This window comes from Suillus subalutaceus, assembly GCF_016647625.1.
Source record: "Suillus subalutaceus strain FC151 chromosome Unknown DFJ58scaffold_60, whole genome shotgun sequence".
Lineage (NCBI taxonomy): Eukaryota > Fungi > Basidiomycota > Agaricomycetes > Boletales > Suillaceae > Suillus > Suillus subalutaceus.
Genome location: NW_024540309.1, coordinates 164,286 through 179,049, shown reverse-complemented (window position 1 = coordinate 179,049; position 14,764 = coordinate 164,286). Strand labels below are relative to the sequence as shown.

General features: G+C 49.4%; 4 protein-coding genes across 4 annotated transcripts; 1 reads left to right on the top strand and 3 right to left on the bottom strand.

Moving 5' to 3' along the window:
* Nucleotides 1-902: 902 nt before the first annotated feature.
* DFJ58DRAFT_411939 (P-loop containing nucleoside triphosphate hydrolase protein) lies at nt 903-3,562 on the bottom strand. The gene is made up of 13 exons (XM_041380275.1): nt 3,418-3,562; nt 3,011-3,364; nt 2,816-2,959; nt 2,667-2,764; nt 2,583-2,614; nt 2,447-2,534; nt 2,348-2,388; nt 2,090-2,221; nt 1,869-2,040; nt 1,562-1,809; nt 1,442-1,511; nt 1,213-1,382; nt 903-1,158 (listed from the first exon to the last, which is right to left on the bottom strand). Exons 2-13 carry the CDS (start codon nt 3,079-3,081, stop codon nt 991-993), a joined length of 1,434 nt encoding a protein of 477 aa, XP_041243408.1. The 5' UTR covers nt 3,082-3,364; nt 3,418-3,562; the 3' UTR covers nt 903-990.
* Nucleotides 3,563-4,124: 562 nt separating this feature from the next.
* Nucleotides 4,125-10,204, top strand: DFJ58DRAFT_411862 (uncharacterized protein). Its single transcript, XM_041380274.1, has 6 exons — nt 4,125-4,801; nt 4,851-5,839; nt 5,889-6,752; nt 6,802-9,781; nt 9,835-9,963; nt 10,017-10,204. Exons 1-6 carry the CDS (start codon nt 4,440-4,442, stop codon nt 10,150-10,152), a joined length of 5,460 nt encoding a protein of 1,819 aa, XP_041243407.1. The 5' UTR covers nt 4,125-4,439; the 3' UTR covers nt 10,153-10,204.
* A 52-nt stretch (nt 10,205-10,256) lies between these two features.
* On the bottom strand, nt 10,257-12,376 carry DFJ58DRAFT_716602 (uncharacterized protein; the record flags this gene model as incomplete). Its single annotated transcript, XM_041384234.1, has 12 exons — nt 10,257-10,522; nt 10,564-10,699; nt 10,748-10,796; nt 10,847-11,007; nt 11,066-11,221; nt 11,275-11,367; nt 11,478-11,657; nt 11,705-11,875; nt 11,932-11,979; nt 12,029-12,066; nt 12,120-12,192; nt 12,242-12,376. 12 exons carry the CDS (start codon nt 12,374-12,376, stop codon nt 10,257-10,259), a joined length of 1,506 nt encoding a protein of 501 aa, XP_041243406.1.
* Nucleotides 12,377-12,536: 160 nt separating this feature from the next.
* Nucleotides 12,537-14,432, bottom strand: DFJ58DRAFT_746109 (homoserine O-acetyltransferase). The gene is made up of 3 exons (XM_041387438.1): nt 14,083-14,432; nt 13,862-14,035; nt 12,537-13,810 (listed from the first exon to the last, which is right to left on the bottom strand). The coding sequence occupies exons 1-3, from the start codon at nt 14,265-14,267 to the stop codon at nt 12,796-12,798; spliced, it is 1,374 nt and encodes a 457-aa protein (XP_041243405.1). The 5' UTR covers nt 14,268-14,432; the 3' UTR covers nt 12,537-12,795.
* Between the last annotated feature and the right edge of the window lie 332 nt (nt 14,433-14,764).

The window sequence follows — 14,764 nt, the reverse complement described above, 5'->3', positions numbered from 1 at the left end:
GCAAAAATTGGCTGCAGACCCAGACAGGACGAGAGTGGCTGCAGACCTGGACAGGACGATGCTGGCTGCAGATTCAAGCAGTACAAGACTGGCTGCACACCCAGACAGGACGAGACTGGCTGCAGACCCAGACAGGGGAAGACTGGCTGCAGACCCAGGCAGGGCGAGACTGGCTGCAGACTCATGGAGGTGAAGACTGGCTGCAGACCCAGGCAGGACGAGACTGGCTGCAGACCCCATGTGGGCGAGACTGGCTGCAGACTCCCCATGGTCAAGTGTGGCAGTCCACTCCCGCGGCCTCCGTTTGGGTGACAATGGAAGAATTCGTGAGGACATCGGAAGCAATCAACGAATATATTGTTATCAGTGATGTGCCTTTACTGCCAGCTTTCCAAGTAATTCAGCAGATCAAGACCTTGCCAGATTTCTTGATGTTTCCGGTGTTCCTGGCATCAAGACGCCAGCGTCATTCCACCTCTGCATCACCAGAAAGTCTTCTTCTACTAGACAAGGAGATACTTCATGCTGTGAATGCCTTTCAGAGGTTCGCAAGCGAAGCACAGGAACGAAGTCGATCAGCTTCCGACGCTCTCAAGTACGCCTGTCACAACTGGGCTGTACATCTCTCGCGTGCCCCCAATCCATGGGATAACACGCTCGATCATATATTCCAGGCTTTTTGGAATGATCGTATTATCCCCTGGGTGGAAATGGAGTGGTGTTTGAAGGGTCTGCGGTCTTGCCTTGTTGTCTTATCTGAAGGGCAGAAATTTGTGAAGGTGCGTGTCTCGATGATTCAAGGTAGCCACAACTGATGTCGCCTTACGTTCCATGATATTTAGTCCATGACATGACGCCTTGGAATTCTCTCTTATCTTCAGTCTGGACTCTGAAACCGGTGACGTGCCTGGCTTAGATTGGACTTGAGAGGGCGGAGCTGCGCCGGCAGGCACCTTGCATACGGTCAGGTTATAAAACATTATCTCAAGCTCAGAAGATAGGGGGAAGCGCAATCAAGTCTGTTACATATTCAATGATATCCTTCTTCTCCTCTTGACACTTTATAACATCAGTCTCCACAGAGTCCTGTGTGATGACTTTATACACAAAAACTGTCTTGTCTTGGCCAAATCGGTGGCATCGAGAAATAGCCTGCATCTAAGTTGCTGGCCTTCTACATCAATTACAATGCGTTTCGCATTAACCACTCACCTCTTTGCAACGATTCCACCACGGATTGACGAGAATGACATGATTTGCGACAGTGATGTTGAGTCCGACACCACCAGCATCAATGGACATCAGGAGCACTTTCATGCGGGAATTGTTCGCGAAAGAGTCAAGGACTTCCATACGTTGTTGGGTCGAGAGTTCGCCATGATCTAACGATAAGCATAGCTTTCAAACGCCAACCTGCATAGGAGAGGCTTATCATACGAACATTGGCCCACGCCTATCTTGAGTTTCTTCATCTGGACCTCCAGCAGATCCATCGTGTCCCTAAAGCAGCACTGGGCAGGCAGACATGAGACAAGTCTGAGAAAACGGCAGAACGACATACAAAAACCAACACCTTCTGGCCTTCTGGCACCCCTGTGATGATATCCATCACCGCGCGGATTTTACTTGAGACATACGCATGTCCAAACAGCCGAGCGAATGGCTGAAGGCTTAACGGGAGAACTTCCGGATCGGGACCAAGTCCACGTCCGTACAGGTCCACTGCATCAGAAGTTACATCAGCATTCAGGCCTTGCTCCTCGATTACCTGCCCCAAGACGCCCATGAGTAGTAATGGGTGATCGCATGCTATAGAAACGACTATCAGAATGATCTACACGTCATATACATAAACAATAATACATTACCTTGCCTGGCTCTCAGCCACGCCAAATCGAAATCCCTGATACCGGAACGAGCCCAATCATGTATCGTTTTCTCCCCTTGTGTTTGCCACACATGAACAGTTTTGATTTCTAGATTCGGAAGCAGAATTACATCTACCTTTCTCCTGTATCGCGTACAATTCGTAAGAAGATCCTATAACAGGTTCATTTCAATGACTGCGCATAGCGGAGCAACAACATACCGCGACTACGTGTGCGGAAACCTTGGAAAAGTATCCACGTTTACCGCGCACAGCGAACGCGGTGCTTTCCGCAGCCGGACCACGTTCATCTGTGACTTCAAGAAACCTGAGCTGGGATTGGATATCGGATAGCTTATTCTATACAAGCCGTTGTTAATGCTTCGTTGCTGGGTGATTGTATTCAAATCGCTACAAACTCACTACGAACGGGGTGCCAGTAAGACAAAGCCCTTGAAGCTTTTGCAAAGCCATGCATGCCTTGTACCAAGCACCTAAACCCACGATCTTATGCGATTCATCTGCAACGTTTTTGTACTCAGTTAAGGCAGTTATCGCCTCAGGTCTTGAACACGCTACCTAAAATGACGCGGGACCAGCGTGCCAGAAAAACTGGATCCTTAGGATCCTTGCTCATTCGACGTTCAATTCGCTGATACGTAGTGATCTACGCAGGGCATTAGGTGGCACCGGGCAGTTTCTCGGAGGTACTTGCGATAACATCTGCGTCCATGAGAGCGTCCACACCTATATTGATAGAGATTTTAGAATGTATGAGCAGGTCTGGCAATCTACCTACTCATGTGCCCATCATGAACTTTCGCTGTTAGTCCATCACCAAATTTCACAATTTCGCGCATCCACTGTTCGCGGAGAGATACGCTAGGGACAACAACCCTTCACAGCAGTGTCAACGAGACACCAGTAACAAGAGAAAATCGGGTTTATAGTGTCGTCTTGGGTTGTTTAGGGGGAGCTTTCACGGGTCCACTAGTCTTAGAAGGAACCCCAGGGGACTTCTTGAGATCCGCTGCTTTCGACTCTTGGAGCGTCTTCTTTATCAACGCTATGGAAGTTACGGTCTTTCCGAGACTTTGAGTTTGAATGAGTGATTAGAGGTCCATTCATGCGCATTGCACACACCCCATCTCGTGCGCGAGTATTGAGCCTCCTTGTCCTTCTTTCTCACGGGCGAGTAGCCACTCGAGGTCCATCGCTTGATGCTTGAAAAGGGTGAACGAGGAGCCCAGAACGGACCCACCAATCTTGTTGTTTGCTGCATTGCTGGACTTTGGCTTTCTCTGAAACTTGTTAAACTGACAAAATTCAAGCTTTGGTGCCACTCACAGTCGCAAGTACAAATTCACGAGAAATATTTTCACTGATAGGTGGAGTTATTTCCTTGTGTTTCAAATTTGGTGGGGCACTAGAAAGTCGAACGGATTTTGACGCCTTCAATGCTGAAGACGGCGTCACATTAGTGGCGTGGTGTGGGGACTGAAATTGACACTAATGAGTGTGTCTTAAGGCGATGCTGAAGCGATGCTTGCCTCTCTTCGACGACCATTATCTTCCAATGATGCAAGAAATAACTGAAAGGCGGACATGTGACGGTATATTGAATTTGAAACAGAGATTAGGAGGGCCCGCAGTCTCCCGCAGCTCTTTTTAATCCTTGTGAGTGATGGGCCTAGGCAAACCCAGAAAATCTTCAGGTCGTGTGATACTCCTTCGTTTTATTGTCTTAAGCTAACACAATGGTTTTCGTGATAAACCACCGTCAATTGATTCCGCTGGGATAAAGACACATGGACAGGTCAACAGCGATGACGATATGAAGGCGGTGTGTTTGATGTCCAAACCTCGATAGGTGCATTAGTATATGCCCATAAGAACCAGGATAATGAGAACAATGATTTTTTAATCTTATCATGAAGACCATAGCAACCAGTGTTCATTGTAATCACCGTACTTACGGTATACTACATCCTAGGACATCCTGAAGGAGCTGAGAAGGGCAAGTCACCGATAAGATCGAACTTACATGAATGAGCACCACAGCATAAAGAGTTGTCATGACGTCAATGGTGCTGTTTCGGTGGCATACATACTAACCGAAACAATTACATGGAAGCTTGGTGAGCCGGCATGCAAAGAGGAATCCTGAGGTGTCTGCTATCAGCGTTTTTTTGGGAGCGCCACCTCCATGGTTCGAGCAAGGGAAGACTCTAGCAACTTACCAATATTTAGAATATTGACATGTCGCATCAGCGTTCAACACCTTTGCCAGTGTGCGAACGGCAATTCTCACCTACTAAGTAAACGCGATACACTGAGGTGATGGGTGATGCATTGATGGGTGATGATGATCAAGTTGACGTTCTAAAAATTTGTGCGAAGCAAGTACTGACAGTCTGTGGAATAGCTGCTGCTTACATAATCATGATTACCTCCATGATATTATGAACTACTGCCGCCAGCCTCTGGCACGAGTCTCAGACCCTCCATCGCTATAAACTTCTGTCCATGTCTGTCTGATTTTGGATCAATTGAAAGTTCATGTTGAACTGAAATGTCCAGTTTTATATCATTGTTTAACGCTTCCAGGCATCCAGTAACGATGAGTCCTCGCGACAGACCATCAGATCCTCTTTCACGACTCCGCTACGCCCTCGAAACAATGCCAAGTTCACGAAAGTATATATTCTCTCCCGCAACCCGTGCAGAAGTTCTATCAGAGCTTTACGATGCATTTTGGGGACCGTATTCACATCTCTTCCTCCCGTTGTCCAATTCCAACCTCCCCATGCATGCTACTCTCAGTAGCGTTCAAGCAGATCTAGGCTTTGCTGGTGCCGGTTCAGAGGATCCTATCGTTCCTGGAAGGCCATGTGGTCATATCTTTAGCAAGGGAGAGAGTTGTTTTCGTTGCAAGTCAGTAACCTGCTTGCTATCCTGTCAATCATTCACAATACCCCTTCAGAGACTGCGCTCTCGATGATAGTTGTGTTCTCTGTAGCCGCTGCTTTCATTCCAGTGATCATTCAGATCATAATGTCAGCTTCTTCGTCGCTCAACAGGCTGGGGGCTGTTGCGATTGTGGAGATATCGAGGCCTGGCGTAAACCTATCTCATGTCCTTTCCACCCACTTGCTCCTCATGTCCAAGCACAGATTGAACAGTCCTTGAGCGCAGTCGATTCCACTCCTCGAGCCGTACAGCGTTCTATATCTGAGGAGATCCCATTCGTTGAGAATTACCCATACAGAGTCGCTATGCCGCCCGACCTACGTGATCTCATGAGCCGCACTATTGCATATACACTTGACTTTATCCTTGACACCCTGGACTACTCTCCGGATGAAGCGACAGTGCCTTCGCATGAGGCTGACCTACGACTACAGCCTTCAGCAGATCCTATGCAAAAGGACCAATACGCCATCATCATCTGGAACGACGACAAGCACTCATTTGATGAGGTCATCAAGCTTATATGCGAAACCACTGGCCATGATAAGAAGACCGCAAGCATCATGGCGCACTCTATTGACGATGCAGGCCGGGAAATAATTGACATCAACGGTGACGTCCCTCGGCTCCTCGAAGCAGCACATTTGATGACAAAAATTGAACTCGGTGTCACGATCCGTCGTGCATACGATACATTTCGCGAGCAGGTTGCTTGTGTCATTATAGAGTGGCTGCTTGATCTCACTCGAAGCCGGCTGGGGGCGGATACGCTGATAATCAAAGAAATCATCGCTGCCGAGCTTCTGTCGCCGAGACGGCGGGAGAACACGTTCTTCACTTCTGGTCCGCAAATCCCAAACCTCGCTGCAGATCTGACACGTCCATGCCGTGTTGATTGGTTATTCGTCTATCACACTCGACTGTGGAAGAAGCCCCGGATACATTTGAAAGCAATTTATGCGTCGATCTTGACACTTTCGCATCCCCATAAGATTGCCATCGGTACGCCACAACATTGCTCGTTGTCACAAACACATTTTGACTATTGCAGCGTCCCACTTTGCCAGCATCTACCACCGTGTCGCTGACGCTTATCTCCTGGTTGACCGTGAAGCAGAAACATCCATAAAGTATTTCGCCCTCCAACTTTTCACTGCACCATCCGTTGCCCTGCACATCGTTTCTCAACATGATCTCATGACACGTCTACTCGACATCATCGTCAACTTCTTCACCAACCATATTGAGGACAAGCACATCCTCACCACGTCTCCTACCCAACAAGACATAGACGTTGACAGCCCCCCATTCAGAAGCAAACGCTTCATGCCGGTCTTTAGTGATCTCCGGTATCTCTGTCACAACCGGCCTGTCCAGCAGCTCATCGCTCGTCACCCAGCCTTCATACGCAAGTTTGTCAAGATATGTCAGGTGTTCATGTGTATCAACCCAAACAAGCGCGTTGCCTCGAGTCACGTCGAGTACGAGACGGATGTGTGGATCAGCGTATTCAATGTAACACTTTCGCTTTCCCGCGTCATCAAAGTCTACGGTGAAGCCTTCGCATTTGCGAACCCGACGCAGCTTGTAGGAGCAATCACGACTGTCGTACGGGAGATCCTCGCCGTTTGCACTCTTTCGACAGATAGGCTCGACAAGGAAAAGTTTTCAAAGCCGATGCTACACGAGGTCGAGTTTGGTGATGCACAGTATCGGATCGTCGATTTCAATGTGCTGGAAGGATGGGTCAGCTTCCATCACTCCCTTCACTGGCTCCTTGCAGATCTGTTGAAGCATGTTGATATTTTGTCAGAGGAGTCATTGAAGCAGATTGGGGTGTCTGGCGTTCGGGACTTGTTTTTGCGCCCCTTCAACGAGGGCGCCATTCTCACATTAATCGATTTCCCTTTGCGAGGTAAAATAAGCTCATCAGTATTGCAGCTGGTCTAACTATGGCTTCGCAGTGCTCGCTATGATTGCCCAGATCAGGGCAGGATTATGGGTCCGCAACGGCTTCCCTATCCGTGGCCAGCTCCTACACTATCGCGATTTCATGCTCCGCGAGCTTTGCTACGACCAAGACCTATTCATCCTCCAGTCATCTCTCATCATCCTCGATCCCAATATTATCATTGTCTCCATCCTCGACCGTTTCGGCCTTCTCTCGTTCTTCCGTGGTGAAGTCGAGAAGTCCCCTTATGAAGGCGCCCATCTCCTGAGCATGGTCGAGGAGCTTCTCTACGTCCTGATAACTATTCTTGGCGAGAGAGCCAGCGCCACGAAGCTCCCGTTCCAGCGTGCCATCCGTCGTGAGATCGTGCACGCACTTGCGGCGGGGCCAAGTTCATTCACTGATCTTGCCAAGCGCGTCTCCGAGAGGATGGTGGATGATGTATCTTTCGAGCGTGTCCTCAAGGACGTATCTCACTTCCGCGCACCCGAGTCGACATCTGATACTGGCGTGTATGAGCTCAAGGACGAGGCTTATGATGAGGTGGATCCGTTTACCTTCCACTACACACGGAACAAGCGCGAGGAAGTGGAGGTCATCCTCAAGAACAGACTTCGGAAGAAGACAGGTGTGAAAGATCCAGTCATCGTCCCGAAGCCGTTGACCATCACATCCGGCCCGTTTTCGATACTCCCATCCGTCCTGGAGTCCGAAGCGCTTCTTCAGGTCATGTTCTATGCCATATACAACGTGATTGCGCTCACCAATAGTGCGGGGACGGCCCCGCCCTCCTCTGAGGCTATCCTCGACCAGACATTTCAACTCATCATGCTAGCGCTCGTAGAACGACCTTCTGTTTTCAGCCATGTCTCTGTCATCAAAACCTTTGCAGAAGAAAAGAAACTCGCCGACATCATATGCGCCATGGAACACGATGAAAAATACAAACCCTACAAGAGCCGCATCGATTGGGTTCTCACAGAGATTTCCAAGCATGTTCCGGAAGGGGTGCAGCCTCCTCGCAAAGTCCTGAGCTTCGCTGCGCTAGCACCTGATGTTGAGGGTGTCAAGAAGCGTGCGGCTAAGGCACGCCAAGAGGCCATTATGGCAGAAATGAAAGCTCAACAAGCGAGCTTCTCGCTCAATTTCGAGGAGGAGGAAGAGGAACATGATCAGGATATGGATGAGACATCTGATGAACTTTCCTCGTATGGCACTTGCATCGTCTGCCAGGAAGATCTCAATGAGGCTAAAGCATTCGGCTCTCTGGGGCTCGTGCAACCTAGCCGGTTGCTCAGGAAACACCCAGACAGTCATAGTCAATATCTCAACGAGCTTATGACAATGCCTCAGTCGCTTGATCGAGCGAGTCCGCGCGACACCACTTTCCCCCCAGCCAATGCCGAGGAGCTCGACAACACAAGCTCACCCAACTTCGACGGATTCCCTACACAGTACACTCGCTTCGGGCTCCACGCGTCTGTGTGTGGGCACATGATGCACTTCGACTGTTTCCAAGTTTATAATTCCTCCATTCGCCAGCGGCACCGCTCACACGCGACGAGAAATCATCCTGAAAACATTCAGCGCAAGGAGTACATCTGCCCGCTTTGTAAGAGCTTGGGCAATGTCCTTCTCCCCGTTCTTCACCCCAGCAATGCTCCTGCAAGCCAGACCCCCTTCCCGGACTGGATTCGAGCCGCGGGGATAAGCGTCTTGAAGTCGAAACCAGATAGCGTCATGGATAGTCTGCAGTTCAGGAGTGGGACAGGCGAATTTGTGTTCTGGAGCGCGCAAGATCCTGGCTATGGCGCAGCCGTGCGCAAGCCAGAAGCAGTGACTTCGACGAAGATGCTTGACACCCTCATATTGTCATCAAGACTGGTCTCGCAACAAACACGCCATCTTCGCGAGCGACCTGAACCAGAAGTAGGAGAAAGAGGCGCCGGGATGTATCTTCCGGAAGACCTTGTCGGATACACAATTTCTGCTATCGAGGTTGCTGCTCGTGGGACTGACTCCTCAGGAGGCATTGTGGCGGATTCGCTGTCATTGTCGGATACGCAAAGTAGAATGATCCGCGGGTTACTTTCCAGTTTGACAAGACTAGTCGCTCTTGAACTGGACGGTCGGCCAGATGGTGGCCGGGAGTCGGTCAAGCAAGCCATAATCAAACGGCTGCTCCCAGAGTGGAGCCGAACATCACTGACCTCCTTCTCGTACCCCTTACTCTTACGTGACCCATTCACCGTACTCATCGAAACTGCCGCAGTGGCTCCCGAGATGTTACAGCATGTCTTGATCTTGTGCTACTACGCCTGTTTGGCTCGCACAGTCATCGGCATGGTGTATGTCCTCAACAAGGCCAGGACGTACAGCGCTTTCCAGCAGCCCGCTGCTCGTGCCCATGCTGATATCTTCGGCGATGTCCGTATGTTCTTCATGTCGGTCGTGCGACACTCACCCGTCTTCGAGCACACCGCTACGCTTGTATTCGATACATTTGGTGAAGCTCGCATCGAGAAGATGCTTTACGCGTTTACTCTTCCATTCCTCAGACGGGCAGCAATCCTGTGTCGCTCCGTCGTCCCGCTTACATTCCCAACTCCATTACTAGGTGCCTCTAACGTCAATGAGTACAAGCGTTTACTGGCTACCCTTGGCATTCCTCCTTTGGCAGACCTCCCAAACCAAGATACGCTTCAAAACGCACTCTCCGGATGGTGTGCCCACTATGGCCACTCACATGCTGCCTCACAACTCAACTGTGGCGTCGTACTTGACTATGCAGCTGTGTACGGAATCGCTCGTCTACCGCTCATCCTCGATAACCTCTTTGGTGAGCGAGACAAGGTGATGAAATGCCACCGATGCAACACCGTTCCGACGGATGCTGCAATTTGTTTGATCTGTGGAGTAACGTGTTGTATGGCGAGTCACTGCTGTCAAGACGAGTTAGGGCTTAGGGGGGAGTGCAATATGCATACACGAGAGTGAGTTCCCCACGTCATGCCACGATATGATGCTGATTCCTTGTGGTTACAAGGTGCGGTGGTGCTATTGGTGTTTACTTCGTCGTGAAACGATGCTCTCTGCTTTATTTGTACGCCGGTCACGGGACATTCGCACAGTCCCCTTACCTTGATGTGCATGGTGAGGTCGATGTTTCAATGAGGTCAGTCCGTTCTGCCGCCGTATTTCAATGGAATGCTCAACTGCAGCGTACAGACGCGGTCGTCGTCAATACATACACCCAGCCAGGTGGGAAGAAGTCCGCAAAACATGGCTCAACCACGGTATTCCGACTGCTGTTGCTCGTAAACTTGAAAGCACGGTCGACAGTGGAGGATGGGAAATGCTTTGATTGCTTAGAGACCTCTCTGTCCCGTAATTTTAGCAAAAAGCTTGTACATACTACTCACACATCATCTGTATAGAGGTAGCGCAAATGGACAAATAGATGTTCGATCATGTTTGTTTCGAATCGCTGGTTTTGTGTGCTGAGAGCGCCAATTTCAGCCTTTGTGCTGTTCGTTCGGTGCCAAGAACATCGATGATCTCAGGAAGGCTGGGTCCCGCTTTCATCCCAGATAGCGCGTGCCTCAAAGCAGTCATGAAGACCTTTGACTTCAGGCCTGTTTTCTCGCACGCATCATGCAAGAAAACTGCAATGTCAGCTTGCGTCGATGGTGATGAAGACTCGAGTTGCAGGATAACTCGTCGCAGCACATGGTCTATAATGATGCAAAGCGATCAGTAACATTATGCTGATTACTGACAGTGCATGACTTGCCGTAGTCATCAGCTGATAGCCCTCGCTTTATGGAATGCGCCTCGGGCAATTCATAATCCAGTTCCACGAAAAAGAACGGAGCGAGTGTTGGAACGTCATGAAGATTTGTTATGCGACCCTAGGAGTACTCTAGCATACGTTCATCCAATAGGTAACGCATGCTCACCTGTAAGACGCCGATCACACGCGTGATGTACTCCACATTCGTGTATGGACTAGAAACGCCGAGTTAACAAGGGCATAAATCAATAGATGAATAGACTACCTGTGAGGGAAAGCAGCCTTCACAACATCATGTACTCGTCTTGCCTGAAAGGCGATACCCTGTTCGCTCTGCCAGCTCCGCATGAGGTGATGTTTGTTAAGATATGCAAGCTTTGCGGGATCAAGGACATTCCTGCGATGCGTGAGGGAAGATAAATCAAACTGCAGAATAAACCTGTTGTAGAACACGTAAAGAACCCATAAAATAGTGACAACGCACTTGATTGATGAGTTCTGGAAGTGTCATGAGGGTTGTGCTGTCGGGAGGTTGAGTCGAGGGCGTTCCGGGTGGGGATCCACGCCCATTTTCGTGGTGCACGCCCCACCCAGCTAGTGCCAGCCAATTTATAACACTTTCGGGCTCCCATCCACGGCGCTATGGAAAATGGCGTTCAAATCAAAGTTCGTGGGTGAATAAAAGTGACGTACCATGAAATCTAAGACAGACACATCTCCGTTGCGCTTTGACATCTTTGTTCCATTCGGGTTCAAGAGGATGGGTAGATGCGCAAACTGAGGAGGCTTGAGGCCCAGACATGAATAGCAGATCGAGGTGTAGTGGTAGTGAAGGTAGCCATTCCTGGAATGCATGAAATTCGAGTATGTCGTGTCACAGAGGTATGAATACCTACCTCTCCGCGGAGAACGTGTGTGATATCCATCTCATGGTCGTCAACAACAGACGCCAAATGGTACGTAGGGAACAGATCAGATTTCAGAAGAACAGGGTCTGTTGGAAGTGACGCATGTGCATCCCTCAGGATACCGAAGACGATATCGGTGGGTGAAGAACGGTCTGGGAGGTTGTCATCCTGTCACTTGTAAGCATGAGGTTTGACAGTACAATAGGTGTACTCACATTCAGCCTGACGATGGACTTCTCCCCAGCGCGTACTCTCCTTGCAACTTCTTCCTCAGTGAGATGAAGGCAGGACTTGTCATACGTGGCATTTGACCCTGTGCGTGCAAGCTTCTCGCGGGTAGCAGCAAGTTTATCGGGAGAGCAAAAGCACCGATATGCATGACCAGACTATGAATTGGCGTTGGTTAAAGAAAGAAGAGAGAAGTAATGAGCACACGACGGACTTCTAGGAGCCTGCGTGTATATGAATGGTAAAGGTCAAGCCGTTCTGACTGGTGAAGCTCAGCATACGGGGCACGCGACAGGTTGTGAGACACGGACTTGGAAATACGGCCCATGGGGACCATCCATTCCAGGACCTAGATGAAGATTCTTTGAGTTGCTTCGAGCCAGAACGTGATGTACAGCATACCGAAGTCATGCGGAAGACCAGCCCATGCCAATGCATTCCTAATGCCGTCCACCGCGGTCGGTACATATCTCGCCTGGGTCACAAATGAGATTTTACTGCAATGAGGGAAGCATGCAACTGACCGCGTCTGTGTCTTCTATTCTGAGAATCCATTTGCCTCCGTGTTTTTTGGCGAACAGATGGTTGTAAAGGGCGGTCCTGAGTCCACCGAGGTGAAGAGCACCAGTAGGAGATGGTGCAAATCTCAAGAGAACCATGTTTGAGAATTTATGTTATTAATAGGGCAGAACCAGGCGCTTCAATCGATATTAAGTGCACTGTGCAGTAGAAGCAGCGATGAACTCGAGCCGGTACTTGAATGTGGTTAGTCAAAGCTTGCCCAATTGTCGGATCCATCTACAAACAAACACAATATCTCAAACGACCACCCACCATCATGTATGATCAAACCAACAGTCCGCAGGATTTTTGACAGACGGCTATGTTGGCATATAAACCTGTATATGATACCTAATGTACGTATTCAATTTGTACTACTGGCATTGACGCTAGGGCGAGTAGACCCGCCCCTCTCAACCATCTATTCCTTTATCCAGGACACCGGGGAACACAGGTTTAGACACGTCCCCCTCACAAGACCCACAAACATGGTGAAGTGTAATCGGTTGAGCGACCCCTACCACCTCGTAATATCTGCCTCAGCCTCTCCAAACAGGCTCGTCTTCTTGATCGCAAAGTCCCCCTCGGGAATATCCTCCTCATCTCTCATATATAGATCTGGAAACTCCCTCCTAAGGAATCTGAGAACATGGGTATTGATTTGCTCGAATTCAAGGAGGAAGCCGTCGTGGCCATCAGGTGATGGGATGACAACAAGTTCTGCATTAGGTATGTGTGTCGCGAGCTCCTTTTGTTCAGAAGGAGTGAACAAGCCGTCCGTTTCTACACTGATCACCAATGCACGCGGAGGGAGAGTTGCAATGACAGCGGCGAGGGCGGTTGATTGTGCTGTCGGTGATGGAGGGTCTTCAGTAGTGGAAGTCCGTCCTCGAGCGACATCATGCGTATCCATCTTGCGGGTGATATGGATGTAACAATTAGCGTCGAAACGCGCTACGAATTTGGCGCCTTGATAACGCAAGTACGATTGAGCTGAGAAAGGTGGAGGGGGCGAGTCAGAACCCGTGCCGTTCGGCCCTTCTGTTGGAGAATGGGACAGAGATGATGCGGCTGAGGTTTGAGTTTGGGGGCGTGCGCGGGTCACTTTTTTGTGACCCTCATTATGAGCAGCGAGATCCTTATCAGCAAGTGTAATAGAAGAGGGTGTGACAGCGCTAGACTCCGTGACAGGGAGAACTTGAGGGCGACGTCCAAAGCGACTCTCGAAAGAGTCGCGCGACCGATAGGTTAAAAGTGCGGCCATTCGAGCAGCAGCCAATCCTGTTGAAGGTTGTGTTGCATAGTACCCGTCGTCGTAAAGCGGATCACTATAAATGCTTTGACGTTGTGCCTCTCCCCAACTGATACACCAAGCAGAGTGCCGCGCAGACGTAGCCAAAGGAATGATATGGCGGACGTAACCCCGGGGGCTGCACAGAGGCCATTCAAGTACAGCCATTCCGCCCATAGAGCCTCCGATGGCTACAGCAACACTAGACACCCCCAAATTATCAAGAACAAGTTTGTGCAGCCTGTCAATGGACCAAGTCAGAGACCATTCGAGATATTGAAAGACCACCCACCGCACGTCATCACGTATCGATGTCTGAGGAAATTCTGGGCCATAAGGTTTCCCTGTCTCCGGATTAATTGTCACAGGAGAGGCCGATCCATATGGTGAGCCCATAACATTAGCACAGAAAATGAAAAAGCGATTGGGGTCGAAGGCCTTCCCGCGTCCGATAAGGGGGCCCCACCTGAAACGCATAAGAATTTTCCTGAAATGAAACAGCAAAAATCTCACCAATCTTCTACGTCTGCGCTGCCAGTGAATGCGTGACATATGATCATAACGTTGTCTCTAGTGTCATTCAATTTTCCCCAAGTCTTGTAGGCAACCGGGACCTCCCGCAATATCCTCCCATTCTCAAGAGCAAACGATGGAACAGTGTAAATGTTCTGGTCGACCCAGGGTGCAAGAACAGACATGATGAGTCACTTGCAGTCAGCACCACTCGTGACTCGATCGTTATAACACACAAGCGCTGCGAAATAATGACGAAATATATGAAAGAGATAATTAATGATAATGCCGAATGTTACGGAAAGAAAGTGTAGCCTAGACAGACATGATGGTAGTAAATATTGAGTTCGTGGCCCAATCGAAAATTTGAAATATTGTGGGATTACATAAAACCTTGATAATAATAGAAACTGATTGACTCGAATCAGCAGCTTCTGAATTCAACAGCTACAAACAAGTCACTAGCACTGAACATGTAGTGTAACGCATTTTTACTACTGCAGTTTCTCTCGGTCCGAAGGCAAGAGCGACAAGAGCTCTATCAGACAGTATGGAGCAATCCATGGGTTTGGCGCAGTGCATTGCATCTGGAAGGCTGCGGCGGAGGCTGGACCAAGGTTTTTTTTGCAGGTACGACTTCGCAGAAAGACAGATATAATGACCTGGTTACAGTCCTTGCAAC

Bases quoted from the DNA above. Each gene is read 5' to 3' on its own strand.
- DFJ58DRAFT_411939 (XM_041380275.1), bottom strand. From the start codon at position 3,081: ATGGACCTCGAGTGGCTACTCGCCCGTGAGAAAGAAGGACAAGGAGGC. The intron at 1,512-1,561 runs GTATGTCGTTCT...CTGCCTGCCCAG, and splicing joins GCCAGAAGGTGTTGGTTTTT to TGCTGCTTTAGGGACACGAT. The intron at 1,383-1,441 runs GTTCGTATGATA...GCTTATCGTTAG, and splicing joins CAAGATAGGCGTGGGCCAAT to ATCATGGCGAACTCTCGACC.
- DFJ58DRAFT_411862 (XM_041380274.1), top strand. From the start codon at position 4,440: ATGTCCAGTTTTATATCATTGTTTAACGCTTCCAGGCATCCAGTAACG. The intron at 5,840-5,888 runs GTACGCCACAAC...TGACTATTGCAG, and splicing joins TCCCCATAAGATTGCCATCG to CGTCCCACTTTGCCAGCATC. The intron at 9,782-9,834 runs GTGAGTTCCCCA...TGTGGTTACAAG, and splicing joins TGCAATATGCATACACGAGA to GTGCGGTGGTGCTATTGGTG.
- DFJ58DRAFT_746109 (XM_041387438.1), bottom strand. From the start codon at position 14,267: ATGTCTGTTCTTGCACCCTGGGTCGACCAGAACATTTACACTGTTCCA. The intron at 14,036-14,082 runs GTGAGATTTTTG...TATGCGTTTCAG, and splicing joins AGCGCAGACGTAGAAGATTG to GTGGGGCCCCCTTATCGGAC. The intron at 13,811-13,861 runs GTGGGTGGTCTT...GTCCATTGACAG, and splicing joins TCGATACGTGATGACGTGCG to GCTGCACAAACTTGTTCTTG.